The sequence below is a fragment of the Aulostomus chinensis genome, chromosome 20 (assembly GCF_037954235.1).
Source record: "Aulostomus chinensis isolate RoL2024-O1b breed Wild chromosome 20, RoL_Achi_v1.0, whole genome shotgun sequence".
Lineage (NCBI taxonomy): Eukaryota > Metazoa > Chordata > Actinopteri > Syngnathiformes > Aulostomidae > Aulostomus > Aulostomus chinensis.
Window position 1 is genome coordinate 2,183,549 of NC_141339.1, and position 23,429 is coordinate 2,206,977.

At 48.9% G+C, this 23,429-nt stretch overlaps 2 protein-coding genes across 2 annotated transcripts; one reads left to right on the top strand and one right to left on the bottom strand.

The window, feature by feature from the left end:
• Positions 1 to 114: 114 nt before the first annotated feature.
• Positions 115 to 9,214, top strand: serinc1 (serine incorporator 1). Its single transcript, XM_086190558.1, has 10 exons — positions 115 to 271; positions 867 to 1,028; positions 2,115 to 2,308; positions 2,858 to 2,937; positions 3,729 to 3,866; positions 6,058 to 6,227; positions 6,664 to 6,754; positions 7,040 to 7,181; positions 7,294 to 7,518; positions 8,193 to 9,214. Exons 1-10 carry the CDS (start codon positions 233 to 235, stop codon positions 8,329 to 8,331), a joined length of 1,380 nt encoding a protein of 459 aa, XP_086046684.1. The 5' UTR covers positions 115 to 232; the 3' UTR covers positions 8,332 to 9,214.
• A 362-nt stretch (positions 9,215 to 9,576) lies between these two features.
• On the bottom strand, positions 9,577 to 22,252 carry hsf2 (heat shock transcription factor 2). The gene is made up of 12 exons (XM_086190555.1): positions 22,013 to 22,252; positions 21,498 to 21,606; positions 19,771 to 19,898; positions 18,357 to 18,481; positions 17,538 to 17,613; positions 16,645 to 16,706; positions 16,134 to 16,212; positions 15,842 to 15,975; positions 14,974 to 15,255; positions 13,748 to 13,850; positions 12,917 to 12,983; positions 9,577 to 12,277 (listed from the first exon to the last, which is right to left on the bottom strand). Exons 1-12 carry the CDS (start codon positions 22,103 to 22,105, stop codon positions 11,946 to 11,948), a joined length of 1,590 nt encoding a protein of 529 aa, XP_086046681.1. The 5' UTR covers positions 22,106 to 22,252; the 3' UTR covers positions 9,577 to 11,945.
• Positions 22,253 to 23,429: the final 1,177 nt, after the last annotated feature.

A 23,429-nucleotide genomic window follows, 5' to 3' on the forward strand; every position in this document is an offset into this window, starting at 1 on the left:
TAAAACGACGCTGGGATAAACGTGAGACTTGTAGTTGCAGAGAAACGTCAGGGTCTATACTAAATCGTGATGTCACCAACTCCGCCTATAGGGGGCGACATGTGCGTTTAACGCTGCTTTGTATTTCGGCTTTAAAAGGAGAGAAGAAGAAGAAGAACTCATCATCCATCTTCTGCTGTGGACGTCGCAGCCATCTCTGATCCCGACCCGTCAAGAACAAACGTCAGCCATCATGGGAGCCGTGCTGGGCCTGTGCTCCATGGCGAGCTGGGTGAGTCTCTCGCGCTTCCACAGCCGCGGTGACGACGCTGCTAGCGACTCTCGCTGTGGGAGTGGGGTCGTCTCCTGAAGCAACGTCGTGACTGCGCAATAACAACAGCAGGCTGGGACAGGTTGATCGTGACGCACACACACACGCACACACATTAATTTATCTACAGGCTAACCGTCCCTTATGGAACGCTCCAGTGAAAGAGGCTGAGTATTTAATGTCTCGGTTGAACTGCAGGATTGACGGTGTTAGCTTAGCTGCGGTGTTAGCCAACCTAAACGGAGCGTTTGTGTGTCGCACTGTCTATTTCCGCTGATTAACGACGCCGTCCTGTTAAATGTGCGGTATTCATGCAGGTTTTTTTTTGTTTTTTGTTTTTTACCGGTTTTTAACGGCTTAATGTCGGTGAACGTGGTAAACACGCAGCTGTCGATGATGTCAACAAAGGGGGGGGGGCTCAGGGTAGCTGTTGCGACACCCGAGGCAGCCTCGTAAACAGTGTCAGGTATCAGTACACAAACACACACACATGGGCCCTTTTCTAGTGTCCCTCTTTATGTGGCAACAAACCGACGTCATCCTGGTCTGTGTGCAGATCCCGTGCCTGTGCGGCAGCGCCCCCTGTCTGCTGTGTCGCTGCTGTCCCAGCGGAAACAACTCCACAGTAACACGCCTCATCTATGCCTTCTTCCTGCTGCTGGGGGTGGGCATCGCCTGCATCATGTTGATGCCTGGCATGGAGGGGCAGCTAAAGAAGGTATACACAATACACACACACACACACACACACACACATCCACTGAATAGTTCAAATACTCGCCATGGTACAAATTTCAGGTGCTGGAGTCCGGCATGGCTCAGAGGTAGAGTGGCCATCCAGCAACCGAGGTTTCGCTGGTTCCATCCCCACTTCCCCTGGTGACCATGTCCAAGTGTCCTTGAGCAAGACACTGAACCCTAATTGATCTTGATGGCCCGTCCAGGGTGAACCCCGCCTCTCACCCAACGTCAGCTGGCTTAGGCTCCAGCCTCTCAGTCCCAACAATCAAATCAAGAATCAAAGCAAAGGCTAATTAAAGGAAGTCGATGTGTCTTGTTGAAGGCCGACCAGAAAAGATGAGTTTTTAAGTGAGACTTCAAAGATGGAATGCTGGTGGGCTCCTGGTTCCTGGTGTCTGTTTCTGCCGGTCCCCCGGTGGCGTTCCAGTCGCTTGCTTTGACACTGTAAGAAGAATCACAGCGAGACCTTTGTATGTCATGGCGATGACATTCCAGTGCGTCTCTCCTCAGGGAGCGACACGAGCGCTGACATGGACTTTATTTTTGCGTCGTGATGTTTTAGCGGCTACGTTTAAGGAGAATAGTTTGCAAATACATTCATAAATTCCAGTTATGAAGGGAATAGTTTTGACTCGATATTATTAGAGGACTCAGGTTGTCCATCCATCCATCCATCCATCCATTTTCTATAGCACCTATCTGTTAAGGGTCGGGGGGGTGGAGCCTATCCCAGCTGACATTGGGTGAGAGGCGGGGTTCACCCTGGACGGGTCACCAGTTAGTGGCAGGGCCATCAGGAGCAATCAGGGGTTCAGTATCTTGCTCAAGGACACTTGGACATGGTCACCGGGGGAAGTGGGGATGGAGGATTGCCTCTCTACCTCTGAGCCACGCCTCCCCTGGATCAGATTGTATTTTCAGTAAACTGTAACAAGTTGTCCTTTTCCTGGTCGTGGTTCCACTCCAGGTGTTTCTACCTGATGATGATGATGATGATGATGTGTTTTACTGGCTGGCTCGCCTCCGTGATTAAGTCTCGCTCTGGGTCTGTCCGCTGCTGTAGATCCCAGGCTTCTGTGAGGGAGGACTTGATTCGTCTATTCCTCTTCTGGAGGGTCGTGTCAACTGCGACGTGCTGGTGGGCTACAAGGCCGTGTACCGTGTTTGTTTCGGCATGGCCATGTTCTTCCTGCTTTTCTCTCTGCTGATGATCAAAGTCAAGAGCAGCCAGGATCCTCGAGCTGCGCTGCATAACGGGTGAGTGGATATCCAAGCGCACACGCGACATATTGGCTCTTCTGCTCACTCCTTCCTCTGTTTTGGGCAACACGTCACACGACTCAGAACTCATGTCTGTCTTATAAAAAAATCAGCTAATAAAGTGAGCCTGTGGATGAACCTGATTGGTTCAGCAGCGCTCGTGTGGGTGTGGACGTGCGAGCAGCTCCTGATGGTTTATCGGTGGTAGTATTGTGCCACACTGTCAACCCAGCCGTGTTTTCAGGCTTTAGGAGTCGATTGGCTGGTGGACAGGCCAGCTTATGTCTGGTGTTCCACACAGAAACGATAGAGCGGCGCAGTGACGAGTCACAAACCCAGAACAGTGAGATGTTTGATTGTGTTTTCAGTTAAATGGAGCTAGCTCAAGCTTGATACATTTTTTTGTTCTATGGCATAAAATAAATCATAAATGCCATCATATTTCTAAGCTTTTCAGTGTCTTAAAAACCAGGGTTGCTCACAGGAGCCTGCAGAGGTTGTGGAAGTCATTAAAGGTCATCAGGGTCATGTCTGTCTCCTGTGCAGGTTCTGGTTCTTCAAGTTTGCAGCAGCTGTTGCCATCACAGTGGGATCTTTCTTCATCACAGAAGGCCCCTTCACCACAGGTACCCCTCATTCATTGTTGTCTTTCTTCCCTGCGGTGATGGCGGGGGTCCAGCATGCCCCCCCCCCCGACTGTCGATGTCAGGTCTGAAAGGAGTTAGGAATGATGACCAAGAGAGCAACAGACTGCTTGTGTGCATTCAAAACCAGGCAAAATGTCACCAGCACATTCTGACATTGATTTCGTCATCAAATGACCTGTGAGGTCATCGTCGTCCTCCTGACATCTTTTTAGCGATATATTTGAGAGGTTTTTCAAAATTTAGCCGTTTCCATTACCAGTTTTTTATTGCAGTATTTAGGTTTTGCACAATTCTAGGGGGGATGGAACCGCAGTCATAGAAGACGGTGTGTTTCCTCCCGTGAGCTCCCGTAGGTCTCCTGGCTGCTGGAGGCTCAGCTACACAACCTGCTGACTCATGACTTAACTCCAACTGGTTTCCTCGTGACTGCTGGAGGTTCCTCAGCTGGAGCCGTTCCTTACCAAATACAGTTCATGTTAACCACGTGAGAGTTCCATCGTACGAGGCGAGGCAGATGCTCCTTCGGAAGGTTCTCTCACCATCAGATTAGAAGACTTGTGATGGAACAGGCTGGGCAGGTTGTCTCAGAGATTCTTGAGGACGGCTCCTTCCCACCGTAGAAATGAAACTATTTAGATGAAGGAGATTTGACATCTAGACTCCAGTGTTGCTGCGTCGACTCGGCTCCTGCTGGGGAGGAGCAGCAGCTTCAGACAGCAGGGCATCGTGACTCCTCCTCACGTGTTAAGAACATCTCCTGCTCTCCACAGTGTGGTTCTATGTGGGCATGGCCGGGGCCTTCTGCTTCATCCTCATCCAGCTGGTTCTGCTCATCGACTTCGCTCATTCCTGGAACGAGTCTTGGGTGGAGAAGATGGAGGAGGGCAACTCCCGCTGCTGGTACGCAGGTATGGTGACCGTCAAAACGTTCAGTTTCATTTCTCAGAACGATGGCATAGAGGAGAGCCAGGAGGCACTTTTCCCTGTGGGCTCCAGCTCCTGGCGGGTGAAGGGAGGAATTCAGCAACGAGGAATCTGTGTGTGCGACCAAGCGTTGCAGCTTGTGACTGATGATGATGATGATGATGATAATTTCAGAACAAGACGTAGAATATATAACGTCTGTCTGCTATGAATTGAACGTGCCACTCTGAACCATAAATGTGTTCAGATTGTCCCTAAAACAGACTTGGATGACATCAACAGCAGCACCACTGGTGATGACATCGTCAGTTTGCTCACAGCTCCCTCGCGCTGGAGACATGGCGGAAATCTAAAATTGATTGTTTTTATTGGCTCGTCGTATCAGTGGAGGTCAGCGGTTTTGCAGATATTTCTGATTAGTTTTAAAGCCAGTATCAGCTGATGATGTGTTGGAGTGTTCTAGATCAGCTGATGATGTGTCAGAGCGCTTTAGATCAGCTGATGGCGTGTTGGAGCGCTCTAGATCAGCTGGTGGTGTGTCGGAGCGCTCTAGATCAGTTGGTGGCGTGTCGGAGCGCTCTCGATCAGCTGAGGCCAGGTTCCTCCTGGTGTGGAGGAGCGCTCTAGATCAGCTGGTGGCGTGTCGGAGCGCTCTAGATCAGCTGAGCCCAGGTTCCTCCTGGTGTGGAGGAGCGCTCTAGATCAGCTGGTGGCGTGGAGGAGCGCTCTAGATCAGCTGAGGCCAGGTTCCTCCTGGTGTGGAGGAGCGCTCTAGATCAGCTGATGGTGTGGAGGAGCGCTCTAGATCAGCTGAGGCCAGGTTCCTCCTGGTGTGGAGGAGCGCTGTGCTCTCTGACTGTTGGTGAGTGAGCCGTTGTTGGCACAGAGAAGAGAAGCTTTTGGCTCTGTGTGATTATTGGCACCGCTGGCTCAGTAGCACTGCTGCAGCTGCTGCTCATGGTTCCATCTATTCATGAATTTGCTCCTCAGGTTAGTTTCCCATGATTAGTGTTGTAAGGAAGAACATTTCCAGCTCTAGGTCCACCAGTACCGGTTCCCCGCGGGACTGTGTCCTGTCCCCACTGCTGTTCTCCCTGTACAACAACAGCTGTGCCTCCCTCCAACCGTCTGTCAAGCTCCTCAGGTTTGCGGACGATACCACCCTGGTTGGTCTCATCTCCAAAGGTGATGAGACAGCCTACAGGAAGGAGATAGAGCGGCTGCGGAGTTGGTGTTGTACCAACAACTTGGAGCTGAATGCTCTTAAGACAGTGGAGATCGTGGTGGATTTCCGCAGAAATGCAGCCCCTCCTCCTCCCATCACACTGGGAGACTCCCAGGTGACTCAGGTGGAGTCATGCCGGTTCCTTGGCGTAACGATGTCTTGGGACCTGAAGTGGGAGCTGAACATCACGGACCTCCTGAAGAAGGCCCAGCAGAGGCTGTTCTTCCTTCGGCAACTGAAGAAGTTCAGGCTGCCGAGGCTCATGATGGTGCAGTTCTACACGGCGATTGTAGAGTCCATCCTCACCTGGTTCCCTGCTGCTGGAGACATCTCCAAGCTGCAGCGGGTGATTCGCTCGGCAGAGAGGGTGATTGGCCATCCTCTGCCCTCTCTCAAGTCCCTGCATGACAACAGGGCACTGAAGAGGGCAAGGAAAATTATGGCTGACCCCTCCCACCCTGGCCACGGCCTCCTCACCCTGCTGCCCTCTGGTAGAAGGTTGCGACTGCCAAAGGCCATGAAGGCCCGCCATAGAAAGAGTTTTTTCCCCTCTGCTGCCAGACTCCTTAATGACTCTGGCTTCCCGTCCACCGTTGCCCCCTAGTGTCACCAGCACTGCGTCACCGGGAACATTGTTGCACCACAAACTATAACTGTGCACTGTGTTGTCTTGTGTGCTTTTTTTTCGTGAAAAAAGAAAAAAAAAGAAGAATGCACTCATGTTAACGTCAAAACAAATTCCTATGTGTGTGGCACAAATGGCAATAAAAGGAATCTGAATCTGAAAGTCTCCCAAATCTTTCCCCGGATGGAGGCAAGGAGAATAAAGAGCACAAGAACACGGTCACACAGAGAATGTCAGCGTTGACGTATTCCTCCCAGAAGCCTGGACCGTCCTCGGCTCCTCTGTGTGTGTAGTGGTGTGTAACGAGTGTGTGGTGTGTTCACAGCTCTGCTCTCAGTCACCACCATCAACTACCTGCTGTCCCTGGTCTCGCTGGTCCTCTTCTATGTTTATTACACTCACTCCGACGGCTGCACTGAGAACAAGGTCTTCATCAGCATCAACATGCTGCTCTGCATCGCTGCGTCCATCCTGTCCGTCCTGCCTCAGATCCAGGTTCAGTTTCACTCACTCACTCAACATCATTTAGAGTTTAGTGGTATTTGCCTGTTTGGGTGTGTTGTCTTCTCCTCCTTGACTGTAACCTGTTGAGTGACAGCTGCTGTCAGGATGGAGGCAATGGGGGGGTGGACACCTCAGCCTCCAGTCTCTGCTGATACATAACAAGAGAGTTAATTTGTAGTGTAGTGTTGTGTTTTGCTTCACCTGCCATCTTAAAAATCATAGAAATGTGAAACAAATATTCTACTTCCACGAAGAAAGGAACACATGATGGATGGTCGGTGTTCTGCCGACTCTGCTCTCTGACCCGCACGTTCCTCAGTGTTGTCATGAGCATCTCCATGGGATTATGGACCAGATAATATAGGAATGTTTTTCACTTATCTGATGCATATCCTGTGTGTGTGTGTGTGTGTGTGTGTGTGTGTAGGAGTCCCAGCCCAGGTCTGGCCTGCTGCAGTCCTCCCTGGTCACCCTCTACACCATGTACTTGACCTGGTCGGCCATGACCAACGAGCCTGGTGAGACAGTGAAGCTTCTCTTCCACAACTCTGAATGACGCAGTTGTAGTTTTCCATCTCCTCCAACCATAGACACACACACACACACAGCTGCTCCCATGGCTTCTGTGGGAGCAGCTGTGTGTGTGTGGATGAGACGTCTGAAGATGCGGGAGTAGAATCAAAAGCCTTGAAGATGCTGTGTAGGTCCAGACCTGCGTATGCATCTGTCCAGAGTTGTGTTGGCTCCACGAGGCTGAAGTTACCCAGCAACAACCAGTCTTGACTCCTCTTTCTGTCTCACAGACAGGAAGTGTAACCCAAGCCTTCTGGGTATCATTGGGCTCAACAGCACCAGCCCTGCCGGCCAGGACCACGTGGTTCAGTGGTGGGACGCCCAGGGGATTGTTGGATTGATCCTCTTCCTCATGTGTGTTCTCTACTCCAGGTGAGGAAGACTCTGCACTTGTAGTGTCAGGTGATGAAGAACCTGCAGCTGTGGGTGTCTGGGCTTGTTGACTTGTCTCGCGTCAGCTCTTGTTCCTCTCTGCTGTCCGCAGCATTCGTAACTCGTCCAACGCTCAGGTGAACAAGCTGACTCTGACCACCGACGAGTCGGCTCTGATCGAGGACGGACCCCAGACTGAGAGCTTTGAGGAGGGCGGCAACCTGAACCGGGCCGTGGACAACGAGAAGGACGGGGTCACCTACTCCTACTCCTTCTTCCACTTCATGCTGTTCCTGGCTTCACTCTACATCATGATGACACTCACCAACTGGTACAGGTAGGGGTGTGTGTGTGTGTGTGGCTCTGATGACTGAGATGATGGGCGTGTGTATGGGGGTCGCCCAGACTATTGGCTTTGTTGGCAGTTTTCAGGAATCTCCATCGACCAAGAAGACTCGATGCAAACCCTGGCTGAGGACTTCAGTCATGTACTGACGGGCTGTGGAGCGATTTGTCCCCGACAGTTGAGACAACTTCTGATAACTGTGTCAACTTCCCTTCACGTCCAAGCGGTTCTCAGCTGTAGGCGTCAGTTGTAAGACGACCGAATGAGAAACATCATGAGTGACCAGGTGAAGATGAGTTCAGCGCAGTCGCAGGGAGGAGGAGGAGGATGTAGCAAGGATCTAAGAGGCTGACGCATGTTACCTCCAGGTCCCCTCCATCATCCAGCTCATGCCAGGATTTGATTGGATGTTAAGTCAGTCTGTAGCGTGATCATGTAGACTCCCGCCATGGTAGAAGCCAGTGGTTTAGTTTCTCCAGCGGACGCTCAGCCTCCTCAGGGACGTGAGACTTTGTTGACCTAGTTACAGATATAGGACCTTTATTGTGAAAGATCTGCATGACGCAGTCTCCCTGCAGCTCTGTGAGTGAGTGTGAGCTCTGAGTGGAGACGGTCGACTCCTGCTCTTCAACGTGTTGACCTTTGCCCTTGCGCTCTCTCTGCAGCCCGGACTCCAACTACAAGGCCATGACCAGCAAGTGGCCGTCTGTGTGGGTGAAGATCTCCTCCAGCTGGATCTGCATCGCCCTCTACGTGTGGACGCTGGTGGCTCCACTGGTCCTGGTCAACAGAGACTTTGACTGAAACCTGCACTGACCCCACCCATGCCCCGCCCCACCCCGCTGCTCATGCACATGTTCACGCTCTGCTTCACTGGTGTTTAGTTTCAGCGAGGTCATTACCAGAGTAGGGAGGCGGCTGCCACCAGGGCTGCGCTCAGACTGGGGAGTCTGGTACCCTGAGAGCAGAGGTGTTGGTGTGTCGCTCCAGCTCTGACCTCAGCCTGGTGTCACCTGCTAACATGTCCTAGTGAAACCTCAGCAGCCTGTTGTAGTGGTTCCTGTGCTGTTGCCATTGTAAATAGTTCTTGTGTATTACCAGTGGATGACTTCTCCTTCTTTAAAGACTCAAGCTGCATGCGTTTCCTTTTGAAACTTGATGTGACATTAACAGCAGCCGTATGTGAGGATGATGATGATGATGATGATGAGTATAGCTGCCCAACAGTCGCACTCGGAGTGTAGTATTGCATATAAATGCTGTTAGTTGCAACATAAGGGCCAAACTTGTGGGTATGAGCTGGGTTCCAGCTGTGGCACTGATGGACTCATCCTAGATCACCACTAGACAGGAGTACTGCTGTGTGCACGTGCGTACGTGCACAGTATTCTACCATCGTGTTGAAGCTCCACCCGCTGCGTTTGTGCTCCAGCCTGCTCACCGCTCCACGCATACACGACAAAGGCATTCCTGTTTTGTTGGTTCGCTCTGAATTTTGGACTTTTAACTGTAAAACTGATTGTTTTGAAAACTTCAGTAATTTATTTGGTGTTTGGCCTTAGCATGTAGTTAGCAAACATTGTGGCTGGATGTTTTTGTCTGTGCTTTTATCCTAATTCAGTTCCCCCCCCCCCCCCTTTTGACATGTAAAAGTAACTCGTTTAATAAAATTGAGGAAAAAAAAAGTCTTGTTCCATGCTTGTCCCCTCCCACTAAAAGGTTTTGTGCTTCTGGTTCTCGTCCATCCCCCCAAAATGGATCCTTCAGAGTGAGGATGGTGGGAGGACTTAAATATGGCAACTGTGGACTTCCTATTATTGCATATATCAACTACTTGGAAAAAGCTGATGTCTCAAGTTTGTCAAAAAGGGAAGGCGAGGGAAAGGAGGGATACAAAGAGAGGAAGGAAGGGTGAAGGAGAAGAGGGGAGGCGAGGGGCAGGAAGGGTGAGGGAAACGTCCCCTCTCACCACCTCTAGTGAAGTGATGTCACTAGAGGGAGGTCCAGTCCTGTTGCATCAACAGTAGAGCTCAGCGAGTGTTCAGTTAAATGCAGCAACACGTGCAACAGGCTTTATCAATCGTGTACTTTATTGTGAAATGAACATTTTTTTAAATAACTTATGACTTAATTGCAACGGCAAGACTCGCCAGGAGAAGTCATGTGACCTCTGAGCCGGAACACAGCTGAGTATCAACAGCGTCTGAGGTGAGGAGCGGCTGTTCCAGAGGGAATGAACGCAGAGATGCAGGCACTTCTATCACAACATGAACATACAGTACTGAGGCATCAGCTCCACTACAGGAAACCGGTCATGTGATTTACAGCTGTTCCACTGTGGGATCAGGACTCGGCGTTCCGCTCACTCCTTGATTCTCTTCCAGCAAATTTCCAGTTCGACTGAACTTGATCTGAGCATCAAAACCCTGCAAACAAATCTGGGCAAATTCTTCAACTATTTGTTTCATGTAGTTTCTTTTCTTGGTAACTGGGACAACAAATCCTGTTCCTCTTGAAATATGTCAATAAAGCTGATTCAAACTGAGCGTGTGGTCTGGGGAACTGTGGTTTTCAATGTAGCACACACACCTGGGTTGTGTCCCGAGAACGACACGTTCTCGAACAACACAAGGAACGTAACGGATTGCTGACCGGCCAGAATGTTCAGCCACGTCACTGGACTCCTGCCAACGTTCCACCATGAAGAAGCCACGTCCGCCACACCTGGACACATTTAGCTGTGACGCGTCCAAGAAAGAGGAGCTCCAGCCTCCTGAGCTGAAGTAGCTTTGGTTCATTGCCATCAGCTGATCGAACCAGTGTTGATGAATTCATATTTGAATGCCACGGCTCTGTGGTTAAGTGAGGAGGCAAATATATGATCGTGAACTTTTCCAAATGTTTTGGAAATAAAGCAAAACAACTTGTAAACATTGTGGTTGTCAGAAATCTTCTTAAATTATAAATACAGCATAAACCTGTCATGCCGATTATACTGGCCACCATAAATATCAGTCACCAGCCTGCAGCGTCTGGCCTCCCAAGTTCAAAGGAACAAAACGGGGTACTGGCGCGCCGTGCTGCCGCTCGCTATCATCTGATTGGTCGGCTTTGTGAAGCCTTCTGAGGGGAAGCGCACAGCAGACACCTGCTTCATAGAAGCTAAAGTTCAGGGCAGCTTTCACATCATCAAATTTCTTGAAACTTTTGAGAACTCAGCTTTTGAAAAAGGATCTAACCAGAAATATGAGTTCACAAGATGGTTGCAGGGAACTTCATGCTCCAGCAACTCCCGCCTGTTCTCAACCAACCTTCCCCTGCAGTTCATGAGAACACCAGCGGTTCTCCCACCATCATAGGAGAGTGATGAGGTTGATCTTCATACCGACTCACACTCAATAAAATCACTGTTCCAAGCAGGAGAGCCTAGACAACCTTGTGCTTCAGCCGGAGAACCCCAGCCGGAGAACCCCAGCTGAAGAACGCTAAATGATCATAGAAGAACACATCACTATTCAGTATCAGCGGATGTTTTCTAATGTGACACTTGTCTTCTCAGATGGGCGTGACCCTTCACCCGCACACCGACACAATCACAGCTGTCAATCATCCGCTGACCTGCCGCTTTGAAATGTCAAGACCAGGATACATAAACCAGACATCACCATGGAAACGGTCAGAGCTGTAAAGGCCCCTGTTAAGATCTCTCGTTGTCCCAGTTCTCAAGAATGTTGCTTTCGCGTGTGAACTCAGAACTGAACCCTGATCACAAAACTATCAGCAGGAATGTGGCTTGATGAGACAGAAACGTAGCAGAAGAACCCAAATCAGAATAAATAGACTTTCAGAAGTATTTACAAATGTACAGTGAAATAGCAGGTGAGGACGCCTCGCCGCTGAGGGGACCTGCAGCTGATGTCTTCAGCCTGGAGGTGAGGCTTGGGGGGGGGTCCAGGTCCAGCAGCTGCAGGTTGTGCCTGTCTGGCGACGCTCAGCTGGCACAAGCGGTCACCTTCTCAACCTCTATTTACAGCCTGGTGGCAGACTTGTCCTGCCACTCAGGAATGCCATGGAAGTTCATGTACATAAAACAGTGCAGTTTGTGTTGTTTTGCAGTTTTGACCAGGATTTTCCACAGGAAAGCATCTGGAAGTGGACAGAGGACAGTTCTGCTGCATACCTGCATGATGAGTTATGGATGTGGTCTATCTTTCCATCTGTCTGATTCCAAGGGTTGACGGTGTGCAGGAGCTTTATGGCGAACATTGTGTCAACTCTGTTCTACAAGTTATCAATAACAGTGCTCAATATGTTGAGCCGCTAAGGTTGCTCATTACTGGAGAGAAAAAGGCACAAACTGCAGCTGGACAGGCGCCGTCTGCTCGGCGGCGCCGTCAGGAGAACCACCTGCCTGCTGATCAAACTCTGTCCAGCTCGGGGGAGTCAGCCTCTGGTCCCCGAGGACTCAGTTCACACAAGTAGAAGAGGGTCTCCTCGCTAGCCTCCGCCTCTGTCAGAGGCTCCAGGCGGATCAGGGAGCTGCGGCCCAGCTGCTTCGACTCAAGTCCAGTGTCCAGCAGCTCTGAGGGGGGCTCAGCCTCCACAGAGACGCCCGAGGTGGAGAACTGAGTGTTGGAGGAGGCTGTGCTGCTGCTGCTGCTGCTGCTGCTGCCTGGGTTCAGCTCTGGGGGAGTCCAGCCATCCAGGAGGGCCAGCAGAGGGCATGAAGTGTACTGGATCAACTGCTTATCTGAACACAAATACCAGGATCATCAGCTGGGAAAGAGACGGATCCATGACAGAGTGATCACAACCACGCTGCGAGCTCACTGACAGCAGCCAGTCGACCCGAGGCCACGCCTACTTACACAGGCCCCGAGTTACATTTCTGAAATGACAAAAAACTACAGACAAGTGTCACTTTAAAGGAACAGTTTTAAAAAGTGGGGTGGCACACCGAGCGATCTGTAATCAATGCTCCAGAGATACTGACAGCATTTTCCCGCTGGTGTTGCCAGACTCTGTTAGCCTTCACTTTGTCCTCCACTCTCCTGAGGTTTTGCGGAGGGACGGCCCAGCCTGCCGCACTGGGACCTCCATGAGCCTCTCACTGCAGCTGCAGATCTTCCTGAGGCCCACAATGATCGTCACATTTGTGACGACTCATGGAAACCGTTTCATAACTCCCATAACTCAGTCACAGAACACAGCAGGCGCTCACAACGCCACCTGACGGCTCCTGCTATCAGACGCACGCCATCAACAGTAACTACCAATCATGGGGACTATTGATGCCTTGTCCTTTATGTCAGTAGTACAGGAACATTTGAACTTGCCAAAATACCAATCTGATGATTTGGGGTGCAGAAATGGGCGGAGCCTTACTCACCTGCGTTGTCTTCCTCTGGCCTGCCTCTGTTTAACTGAGCTGTGTTCTCTTTAAAGGACAGATTCTCCTGAAAACACACGGAGGAAACCATGCAGACGTCAAACCAAAATCTGTAGAAATCAAACAGACGGATGACTGAGCTTAACTGTTAATAACTGTACCGACACTAAATGACAGCGTGAAAAGGCAGAGGAAGGCTGACTTTGACCCACTTTCTGATGTGGTGGGGGAGACTGAGGAAGACAAAGTGACGTCATGGGTTTCCTCAGTCAGCTGTGTGTCAAACCTGCCCCAAGTATGAGCTGACTATCAATGCTGTCAACACTGACAGGAGGTACATGATCCATTTGGCTGACAGATACTTCAGTTGGGCTTCTAAAAATTCGTCTTTAAAAGGACAAAAACAGGTTAAAGATGTGAAACGTCTGATAAGAAATCAGCAAAACAGAAACCACCTCGAAGAGACATGAGTGGTGGTCGTCCAACGACCCCTCACATCTGAGATACGCCACCTACTGGACGGAGCCTGCATCACAGATACTCTGCAGGCTCACAGGCTGTGTGTGTGTGTGTGTTCATGACAAGTACATTTGCTTGTTGAAACTATAACTTATCTTTGGAGCTCCTTTATGAATCATTAAGATATGAGCCAACAGCTCTCTGCTGCCCCGCTGCACTCACAGCTATGAGACATTATGATCTATTACAGCTACATTTTCCATCTCAGCCAAAGAGCTGTAAAGGAAACGATCAGACACGGCGAGTTGGGTCTGAGGGGGTTTGATCATCTGGGATCGTCTCAGCTTTGATGAGGAAATCCTGAAGTTTTACCTCTAGGGCATCGACATCAAGGCCAAACTGTTTTCCACAAAGCATCGCCTGGAAGTCCTCCAGGCTGCAGTCAATGCTGTCCAGATAATCCATCAGCTCCATCCTAGACACACACACACACACACACACACACACACACACACACACACACACACACACACACACATTGCAGTGTTCGAAGACATGACGGGTCAATGGAAACCATAATCATGGATAATGATTTTTAGAATCTCATGGCTCAGTAGTGCCCCCTTGTGACGGCACGTATGGATGTGTCTTCCTGGAGCTGGACTACCTGTTGATCTGAATGGGCTACAGGTACTGCCTCATGCCAAGAGAACTGCAAAAGTGTAAAACTAGAGTAAAACTGGTCAGGAAGGTTAAGGAGGGGAAAACGTTCTGGGTTCACCTCCTGCAACCCCTCTCTTTTTTTTGGGGGGGGGGGGGGTCTTGCTGTCGCCTCTCTTGTCCACCAGAGCAAGTGAGACTGATTCCCAATCACTGCCTCACTGGACAGATCGATCTTCCAGAATATCATTTATTCAATGTAACAAATAGTGTGTTGTATGTTGTCTCAATACCACAGTGGGCAGTAAATCCAGAGTTCAGAGTGCATCATCACTGACCGCAGTGGGCTGCAGAGTTTTCTCATCTGGTGCATTGTGGGATAGTCAGTAAGGCAACAGAAATCATATAAAAGACTCAGTTTTCATTCCAGATGAAGATCCTGAGTGGTTTCCCACAGTCATGACATTGAAACTACAAACCCACTCCTCCATCTGTTGACACCGGGTCTGTTCCCGGTGCCTCTAAGGACTCGAAACATCAACATGAAGCCACCTGAGCACACGGGCCGCCCTTAAGTAGTTCTCAAATAGTTCTTGATGCCCTGAGGAAGACACACTACGGCACTGACGCGTCAGCACTGAACCTCCGTTGGAGCATCAAGGGTGACCTGCGTCCTCCAGCAGCCTCTTGTGCTTTGCTGACTTTGAAGGTAGCTTTAGAAACGTATGCATTCATCAGAATGAATGTGGGGCGTTCAAACATCTGAGGTTGGATAAGGGTTAGTCAGTAACATTCAATCTGCAGAACAAAGAGCAGAACGTTCAGAAGTGACCTTTTACAGAAACGGAACTCAAAAGTGGTCTGTGCTTTTTGAAGGAGTTTGTTGTGGCGTTCTTTCCAAATCAAAATTGCAACTGAACATGGTCGAGCGCACTTACTTCCCCAGCAGGTTGATGTTCTGTGATATTGCTCCGCTGTCTTTCAGTATGGAGTCCATCATCTTGACGGGGTCCTCCAGACTCAGGCTTGAAGGTTTGTTGAGCTGCAGGGTGCTGCTCGTGGGCCCGCTGGTGTCTAAAGAGCTGCTCCTCTGTTGCTCCGGTGCTGGCGAGGCAGCAGCGTCTGTTTCTCTACCGTCGTCTGTGCAGGTGGCGCTGGCCTCGGTCTCTGCTGGAGGCGTTGAGCAGGTGTCTACCTCTACTTCCACAATCTCCACATCACTGTGGGAGTTTCAAACAGTGCGTTAGAAAGTAACAGACTCACTCAGAACACTGCCTCACATTGAACCTGTACCTATTAATAGTTAATATCGTCATCTTCTAACTGTAAAGCAGGAATTTGGGCGACTCTATTATTCCGGCAAAAGCCACTCATCATCAAACTCGATGTGTGTGCTCGCGGGTGCCTCGAGGAACCGCAGTGCAGCGTTTGAAGGCTGCGGTCCGAGGGGAACTGAGATGAAAGATGTGATTGTGAACAGCTTTGATGCCGTTTGTCTGAATGTGGCCATCAAAGCTGTCAGAGATTAAAGATGACGGATGACTGAAACATCAAAGTCACAGGTTGTCAGAGAGGTTTGGTTGGTTGTGTCCTCAAAGAGCTGAGGGGTGGGGCAGGTCGTAGTAATGACATCCTATCATTACAGGGAGGGTCTGATGTTCCGCCACATCACACCATCACCCCTTTAGCTGGGGCAGATGATTTCCTTACAGCTCCTTTGGGGGCTGGAGAGTTTGATGTGCTGACTCAAAAAAGGTGCTCAACGTATAAAACAAAGGTACTCTCCTTTGTGGTTTCTAGTCTTACCCCTGCTCGTAGGGTCTTGGGGACCCCTCTGTGACCTCAGTCATCACCTGAGCATCGTTCTCCGTCAGGTCACAGATGACGACGTCATCCAACATCTCGGAATTCTTCACACTGTTCAGACTACTGACAGAGGACTGAACAGAAGAGAACGGTCAGGATCTAGACTGCGACGCTACCACTGCACAACACTCTCAGGAGAACACCAAGAGACGATCAGAGTGTAGCTGACTGACCGGCGCTCTCCATGGCAACACTTCACACGCGCACCTCAGCCGCATCGCTTGTTACTCACCTGCTCCACACACACCTTGTCATCATAGATCTCATGAATATATTTAGGCTTCTTTCCATTGCTGTTCATGAGAATTGGCCTGTTGGAGAGAGCAGTGACACATCAGCAATTATGCTCGCTTTACTGCTACCAACATTAGCCATTTACAGAGTAGCTTTTCAAAACAAAAATCATCGGCTTCACATTAATCATGAGTCAGAAAATCACTCTGAATATTTGCTGGCTACAAACTGTAAAATCAGGATGAAGATGGCATCAGTGCATGGATGCTCAACTCTCTTTGTAGTTCTCTGGCCTGACCTGTCTTGTCACCTGATGGGACTGCTGTCATTCATCTGGGTGACTGTACCGACGCTACGAGGTTAATCATGTACTCCAAAGACTGATCCATTTGTCACATGCTTACCAAGAAATAAGAATCAATTCTAGTAAAACCTAGAAGGTTCAGTCAGTTAATGGACCTGCTCTCACTCTAATCCCAGCTGAAGCTCCTGACACAGTGTGAACTCACCTTTTGCGCTTCAGATTCAGGATACGGTTGTTCTGAACCAGTGTGACGATGAAATGTATCAGCTGAAAAACAAAAGCATCAGAGCAGTCAGTCTTCCACTCAGTCAGCCCCTGACACCCTTCAAGCCCCGTGAAGACGAGACTTGCTGGGCTTTGTTCCCATCCAACATTCAGAACTCTTGAGGAAGAAGAGAGAATAAAGAATACCAATTTAATAAGAGAGTGACCGGCGCTGCTAGCAATAGCTTCCCGTGTTTATCAGTCAGAGACTCAAGTAGAAGAGAGAAATCAGACAGAAGTTGGACCCTAACGAACCAGATCAAACCAAACCACCAAAGAGGTTTGATGCAGCAGCAGCATGCATTGATTAGACACTGTAATTATGCAGATGCCAACTAAAACTAGACTAAAACAATGAAATGTAAAAATTACTCGTGTGAGTACATCTAATATGCATTTTCATCTTAAGACTAAATGAAAAAATAGCTGCTAAAATGTACTCTGCTCCTGTCTAAACCACTATGAGATTTTAGAAAGTAACTGGCCAGTAACAACTGAGTTCCAACTGCTGTTCTTTCACCCGGCAGTGAAGGAGCTCCTGATTGGTTCTCCTTGTAAAACAGAGTGGTAGAAAATGGCATCTCTTGAAGCAGCAAGTGTTAACGTTAGTGGAATACACACAACTGCAGCTGCACCCGCTGCAGGAGCAAACTCAGAAGCAGCAGTTGAACAGGAGGATCCACGAGCGCAGGCGTACTCTCCTCCTCAACCAAACTTTTGCTGCGGTCGGAGTTGTGTTGACTTCCTGTTGGTTGTTCTTTTACTTCTTTAAGAAAACAAAATCAACAACAGCTGTGTAATTAAAAGGCTGTTTAGCTGCAGACACAGCCTTACCTTCTTGATGAGCTGCTGGTGGTGGGCGTGTTTCTGTCTCAAATCAGAGATCTCCGTCCACAGTGCTTCATTCTCCCTAAACACAAACGATGTGTCAAATGATCTCGTTTGTTTGTCACAGTACAAAATCCCTCGATACATGTAGGGCCTCCTTTAGGACCAGGAGGAGATGCTTGGTCTTAAAGAGTCAAGTTCCTTCTCTGCCAACATTCAGCAGCGCCGCAAGCTGTTAGGAGTAGTCAGGACATGGCAGCCAGGCAGAGATAGCATGCGAGATGTTTTGGGAATACGTCTTGATAGTGAGCTTGTTGATGTTACAGAAATAAAGACGTTTTCTCTCGAGCAGGGAACATGGGTTAACACCACACCATCCTCCCCAGAACCTCTGTGTGCAGTAGGGAGCCTCCACCCACAGAGACGGGCTCCGTGCTAATTAGCTTGGCACAATGACTGGTAGCGGATTGGCCGCTTAGCAAACCTCAGCTGGTCTCTGTGGGTCCAGTCGTCCCAGCGCACACAGAGGAAAGGGGATCTATCCTGTCTGGTTCTGAAGCGGACGGTAAATAAATGTAAGAACAATCTTCTCCAAAAGTTGGCCTGTTTCTTTCGTTAAGGGTGAAGCTGACAAGGGAGTTCCAGGTAGCGCTTTGTAACATGTGCATGAAGCACATTAAAGGTATGGTGAAATGATGTCATCAAGAATGTGCAGCACCTGAGGCAACACTAATAAACAGTTCTAATGGAGTTCTTCTGAAGTTGACAGTGCTCTACTCAGGATTTTCCCTGGCGTTTGCAGGATGATCTGCGTAGGTCACTGACCTCTTCAGGGTTGCCAGCCGAACATCAATGTTCTCCTGCTTGCTGTGAACACTCTGAACACTCGCTAAGATCTTGGACAGGTCCTCTTGTCGGAGCTTATGGTCCTCTGGCCGAGTGTTCGACACCTGGACAGAGCAAATAACCATCAAGTCTAGTTTGTAACATTTGCTCAAGAACAGGAAGCAGCAAACACAGAGCAGCTGTGAGGACAGATGCACCGATGGCTCAGTTCTGATTGATGAGTGATGGCGGTGAGTCTGACAAGCTGAAAACCAGCTTTGCTGATTCAGACTTTCTGTCCAAGAATGACACTTGACAGAAAAAATGAATATAAAAATCATCTTTTCCTCAATTGAACCTTTTGTTTCATAATTACAGAAATATTACTCTTACAGTTTCCCCCAAATACCACGAGGTTACTGGACCTTTTCTACTTCAACAACCCTACAAATACATCAATAAGCGCTCTCCTACTGGAGGAGAACAAATAACCTTTTCCAACCAAAGCAGTTGAATGCAGCAGCCAGGAGAGGACCAGAGAGGCTGTGGCTTCAGGCCTTTGTTAGCTTGCTCACACGGCGCGTGGGACTCTGAAGTGTCTGGTCAGGTCGGTTGTTCCTTGCGGCTCAACTGCAGTTTATTTTGGCCTTGTGTGTTCCACTAACTGAGAGCTTCATGTCCGCATCACAGTGAAGAACTTCCACATTGACCCTGAACTTCCACCGTGGCCCGTTCCGGCTGCGGTGCCGATCGTGTCTGTCCTCTAACCGCCGGCTTTGTTAACTGAGTGAGATCCTGCTGATTTGGTCGTTGCCTCTTGATTTCTGAGTTTCTTTCTTTGTGCACGTCGAGAACATGTTTATTTTGTGTTCTATCTGGGTTCTCCTTTCACATCAGAAACCTGCACGTGGTGTTTTATTTTGAAAATTGAAGGGATACACAATGTGTTTGTGTGGAGATTTCCTATCTGACTCCATCTGCTTTTTGTAGGTTGATACACCGTCCATCTTAAAATAGACTTGCTGCTATTCCCGGCAAAGCGGCACACCGCGGCAAGTCACTGGCTAGGAATGAGGACCACGCGCCACTGAGCAGCCTCTTACTGGTCAGGAGGACCAGCTGTCCAATTCCCTTGCCAGGTAACTGTTGCTACTTAACTGTGGTTTAAGGAATATTTATACCTTGTACATGTGATACAAACCAGCCAATTACAGAAAAGGAGCAGGTCGCTCAGGAGGGCTTGTTCTGAATGGTTTTCTTAGACTATTATCAATAAAAAAATGTATTTATCAAAGAGCCATTGTTGCAAGTGAAACAAATAGACGCACTGACAGTCTTTTAAATAAGGACTCAAATCAACAACTTAAAAATCAGCAAACAGCATCCATCAACAGAGAGTGAGAGGGGAGCCCACCTTCCTCTTGATGTTCTCCAGCAGGTCATCCTGCCCGTGTTTGAAGTAAGGGTGCTGGAACTCCACGGGACCGTCCCTCTCCTGCTTAACAATGCCTGTGTCGATGTGCATCACTTTACGGAATCCGTCTGCGCACGCACGCACACACACACACACACACACACACACACACACACACACACACACAATATTAAAAACAGGAATGGCTGAACAGCATGTGAGCATGAGCCTGTTCTAGAAAGCAGGTTTTGTTTCAGAAAAGGCAGTTAATGCAAACCTGTACAAGAGGGGGAACTTTGGCCTGTTTCAGAAAGAGAGGGAAGCTCTGAGAGGAACACTCTGATACGGTTACTATGGTAACTGAGTCTGTGAAGCTAACCTGGGCAGGAGCAGGTTTTTCCAATCATTCAGTCTATTCAGCCACACGCATTTTAGCTGAATCTGAATGCATTTCTGATTCAAGCCCAGTGTGTGTGGGCATACAACATCACAACTAATATCTGTCCAACATGGAGCGCCAGTTTGTGGAGGATCAGGAGGCTCGTTACTCCTCAGGAAGTTACAAATATGCCAGGACGCCATATCAAGCCCCCAACTAGACGATCTGAGCGGTATCTTTGATCTTCAGTCTATAATACATCTGCAGTCTCATTCGTCCTCATATCACCAACATCAAAGCGCAGCCACTGAATAATATTAGCTTTGTTCCAGATATTCAATATGATCTTATATTTCATTTCAAACTGCTTCTCTGTTCAACTGTTGCCCGCAGGATGCTTCAGCACATACCACTTGTTTTCACCTGTAATTTATGTGTTAACATTCAAACTTGTGCATTGAGTTGAGCAGCGCTTTCCTTCCACTGCACTCTTAAGCTTCTGCAGCCCAGTCGGTTCTTCTGTCCTAAACTACGTTGACACGCCGTAGGAATGTGAGAGGATCGCTAATTTCAGAGGGGTGAAGAATGTGGACCTCTATTTGTCCTCTGTTGCCGTGGTGAATTCAAGAATAGGGGCTCTCAAGATGATGCTACTTTATAATGGGCACACGCCTCCCTCAGAGCGAACCACCTCAAACCAGCTGTTCTGAAACCAGAAACCCTGATTTCCCACCTGAGGGAAAACCAACTTGATACCTCTACTGGGGTACAGGGACACACGTCTGATAGTCAGAAAGGATTTGAGCTGCAGACGATGTGCAGTGTTAAATGACATTATTCAACAGGCTTTTAATTCATATTTGGTCTTTCCGGAGGGTTATGTCAGAAGATAAACATTTACAAAGTTAAATCAAGAACTCCCTGACAGAGTTGACAAGAGCTCCAGATATTTTGTGGAGAAATGAGCGGACACAGACGTTCTATGAGACTGAAACCAGTTAAAGCAGTCTTGTGTTGATGATTGCAGAGGAGCTGCAATTCTGTTTAATTATTAATGGAACTCTGCTACAATTCCAGGGACATTTGTCAATACAAAGAAAAAAAAGACCCGATGAGTAATTAGTCGATCTTTTCATTCCACACGTCAGTGACACACTGACAGTTAACACTTCGCGTCCAAGCAGTTTTCCAACTCAGCTCATTTCCCAGCAGCTTCGTTACCAGCAGGCATGGCTGGTGTCATTCAGAGCAGCCCGTTAATCTACCATCTCCACTCCTAACTGGGCCCATGAGTGAGCTCAGTGCTCTGATGGGGGCACGGGACGTGGGAGGGAACAGCCAGCCTTACACATGTTGAGCTGTCTGATGAAGCTGGCCATGTTGTTGTGCTTGAAGAACTTGGGAAGGATCTCCTTGGCAAAGCGTTGTTCATCCAACACCAGGAAGCTGTTGCCCTCCTGAAACCAAAGCACAGACGCCGTCAGACACAGAAGCGTCGCACTGACGAGTCCACCTTCGTTCACCGCGTCACTGAGACGCTTCCACCACAAGAACCTGCGCAATCAGACGACCGTTGCCTCAGTGTCCTGGCTGGTGCCTGGCTAGCTCGCAGCTGCACAACTGAAGCCAGACTTGAACTTAGCTGGATGTTAACGGTGATGTTTGGCTTCTATTAAATACCGAGCTCAAGCTGTGACGTGCGGTTGGTTCGAAGTGTCCGGTTACGTGGCTGACGAGCCCCGTTAATTCCATAGTCAGGCTACACCTGCTACATTAACGCAAAGCTAATCTGACTACACAACTAGCTGTCTGCTAGTTAGCCAGGACAACTAGCACGCTAACTGTCCACAGGAGCAGCCTTACCTGACTCCAGCAGATTAATTCGTTGGTGTCCGCATCTTCGACCAGCGTCCACAGCTTGGTGAGGAAAGCTGGGACGTTTGAGTTGTGTTTCATCGCGAAAATTCAACAATTATTTAACTTTAATTAAATGTACGCAATATTTGCTCTGTTCTCAACCTCAAGTGTTTAGCTGGGAAAGTCCGTCGCGTTGAGGGAAACGCTATTGGCTTACAACTTCCGTTTCCCGAGGACGGAAGCGGATTGGTCCAAAAATGGGTTTACGTAACATCCCTCACGTGTAACCCACGGCAACACAAACAAGACGACGTCTGATCCAAAACGAAGGCTCCGTGGTTCCGTCTCATCAAGTTTCCCATGAGATGACAACAACAACAACAACGACAACAACAAAAGTTATAACACTTATAGAAACACATTTTCTCCCTACGATGGTCCGGAAACAGTTTGATTACATGGCTGGGAAACAAATAAGATGAAGTTGTTGTGTCAGATTCCCAAACCAAAGTTCATTCCTATCCAATCGACACTTGTCATCCTGACACTCTGTCACGTGACTTCCGCTGCTCTGGCCCATGTTTTCATCAGGACTTGTTTAATATGAGTTTTATGTTTTGCTGTTTGTGGACACCAGGAGGACCAGCTGTTCCACCAGCGGCAGCTGATGGAATAAAACAGAAATAACTCCTAAATTCCTGATTTTTTTTGTAATCATTTAACATTACCAGACACTTCCTGCTTTCAGTCAGGTTCATAAATGTTTCAAACATCACGACCACCCACCTTTGGTCACATGCCCTCCATGAGTGGCGTTAATTGTGCCTCTCATTCGTTGTTGCTCTCTGTGGTCCTGATGTCTGACTCCCAGGAGCGTCGACTGATGCTGGCGTCCATCTTCTCACCTTTTACAATTTCCCTGGGGTCTGAGGTCAACATGGATTGGTGATAAATCGTTTTAATTCAAAAATGTATGTCTTCAGCCTGTCACTAGATGGAACCCTTGATGCACCGCGGGACCTGCTGACCCAGTACAGGCCTGCACTGTGCTGACTGTCCACTGTCAGGACAACTCGTCTCTTGACAGTCCTGCTGAATAGACAATGATTGAAACGGCACAGGATTTTGCTCGTCGACTTTATATTTTCACTTAATAACCTTACTGGTCAGCACTGTCGCCTGACAGCAAGAAGGTTCCGGGTTCGAGTCCCGGCTCGGGCACGGGATCTTTCTGGGTGAGTCTCCATGTTCTCCCCGTGCCTGCTGGGTTCTCTCTGGTACTCCAGCTTCCTCCACAGTCCAAAGACATCAAGAGGGACCAGGTTAATCCAGACTCTAAATTGACCGTAGGTGTGAATGTGAGTGTGAATGGTTGTTTGTCTCTCTATGTTGGCCCTGCCATGAACTGGTGACCTGTCCAGGG

Coding starts and splice junctions, on each gene's coding strand:
- serinc1 (XM_086190558.1), top strand. CDS start 233: ATGGGAGCCGTGCTGGGCCTGTGCTCCATGGCGAGCTGG. Junction 272..866: donor TGTGCTCCATGGCGAGCTGG/GTGAGTCTCTCG, acceptor GTCTGTGTGCAG/ATCCCGTGCCTGTGCGGCAG. Junction 6,755..7,039: donor GGCCATGACCAACGAGCCTG/GTGAGACAGTGA, acceptor TCTGTCTCACAG/ACAGGAAGTGTAACCCAAGC.
- hsf2 (XM_086190555.1), bottom strand. CDS start 22,105: ATGAAACACAACTCAAACGTCCCAGCTTTCCTCACCAAGCTGTGGACG. Junction 21,607..22,012: donor AATTAATCTGCTGGAGTCAG/GTAAGGCTGCTC, acceptor CTTTGGTTTCAG/GAGGGCAACAGCTTCCTGGT. Junction 19,899..21,497: donor CATCAGACAGCTCAACATGT/GTAAGGCTGGCT, acceptor GTGCGTGCGCAG/ACGGATTCCGTAAAGTGATG.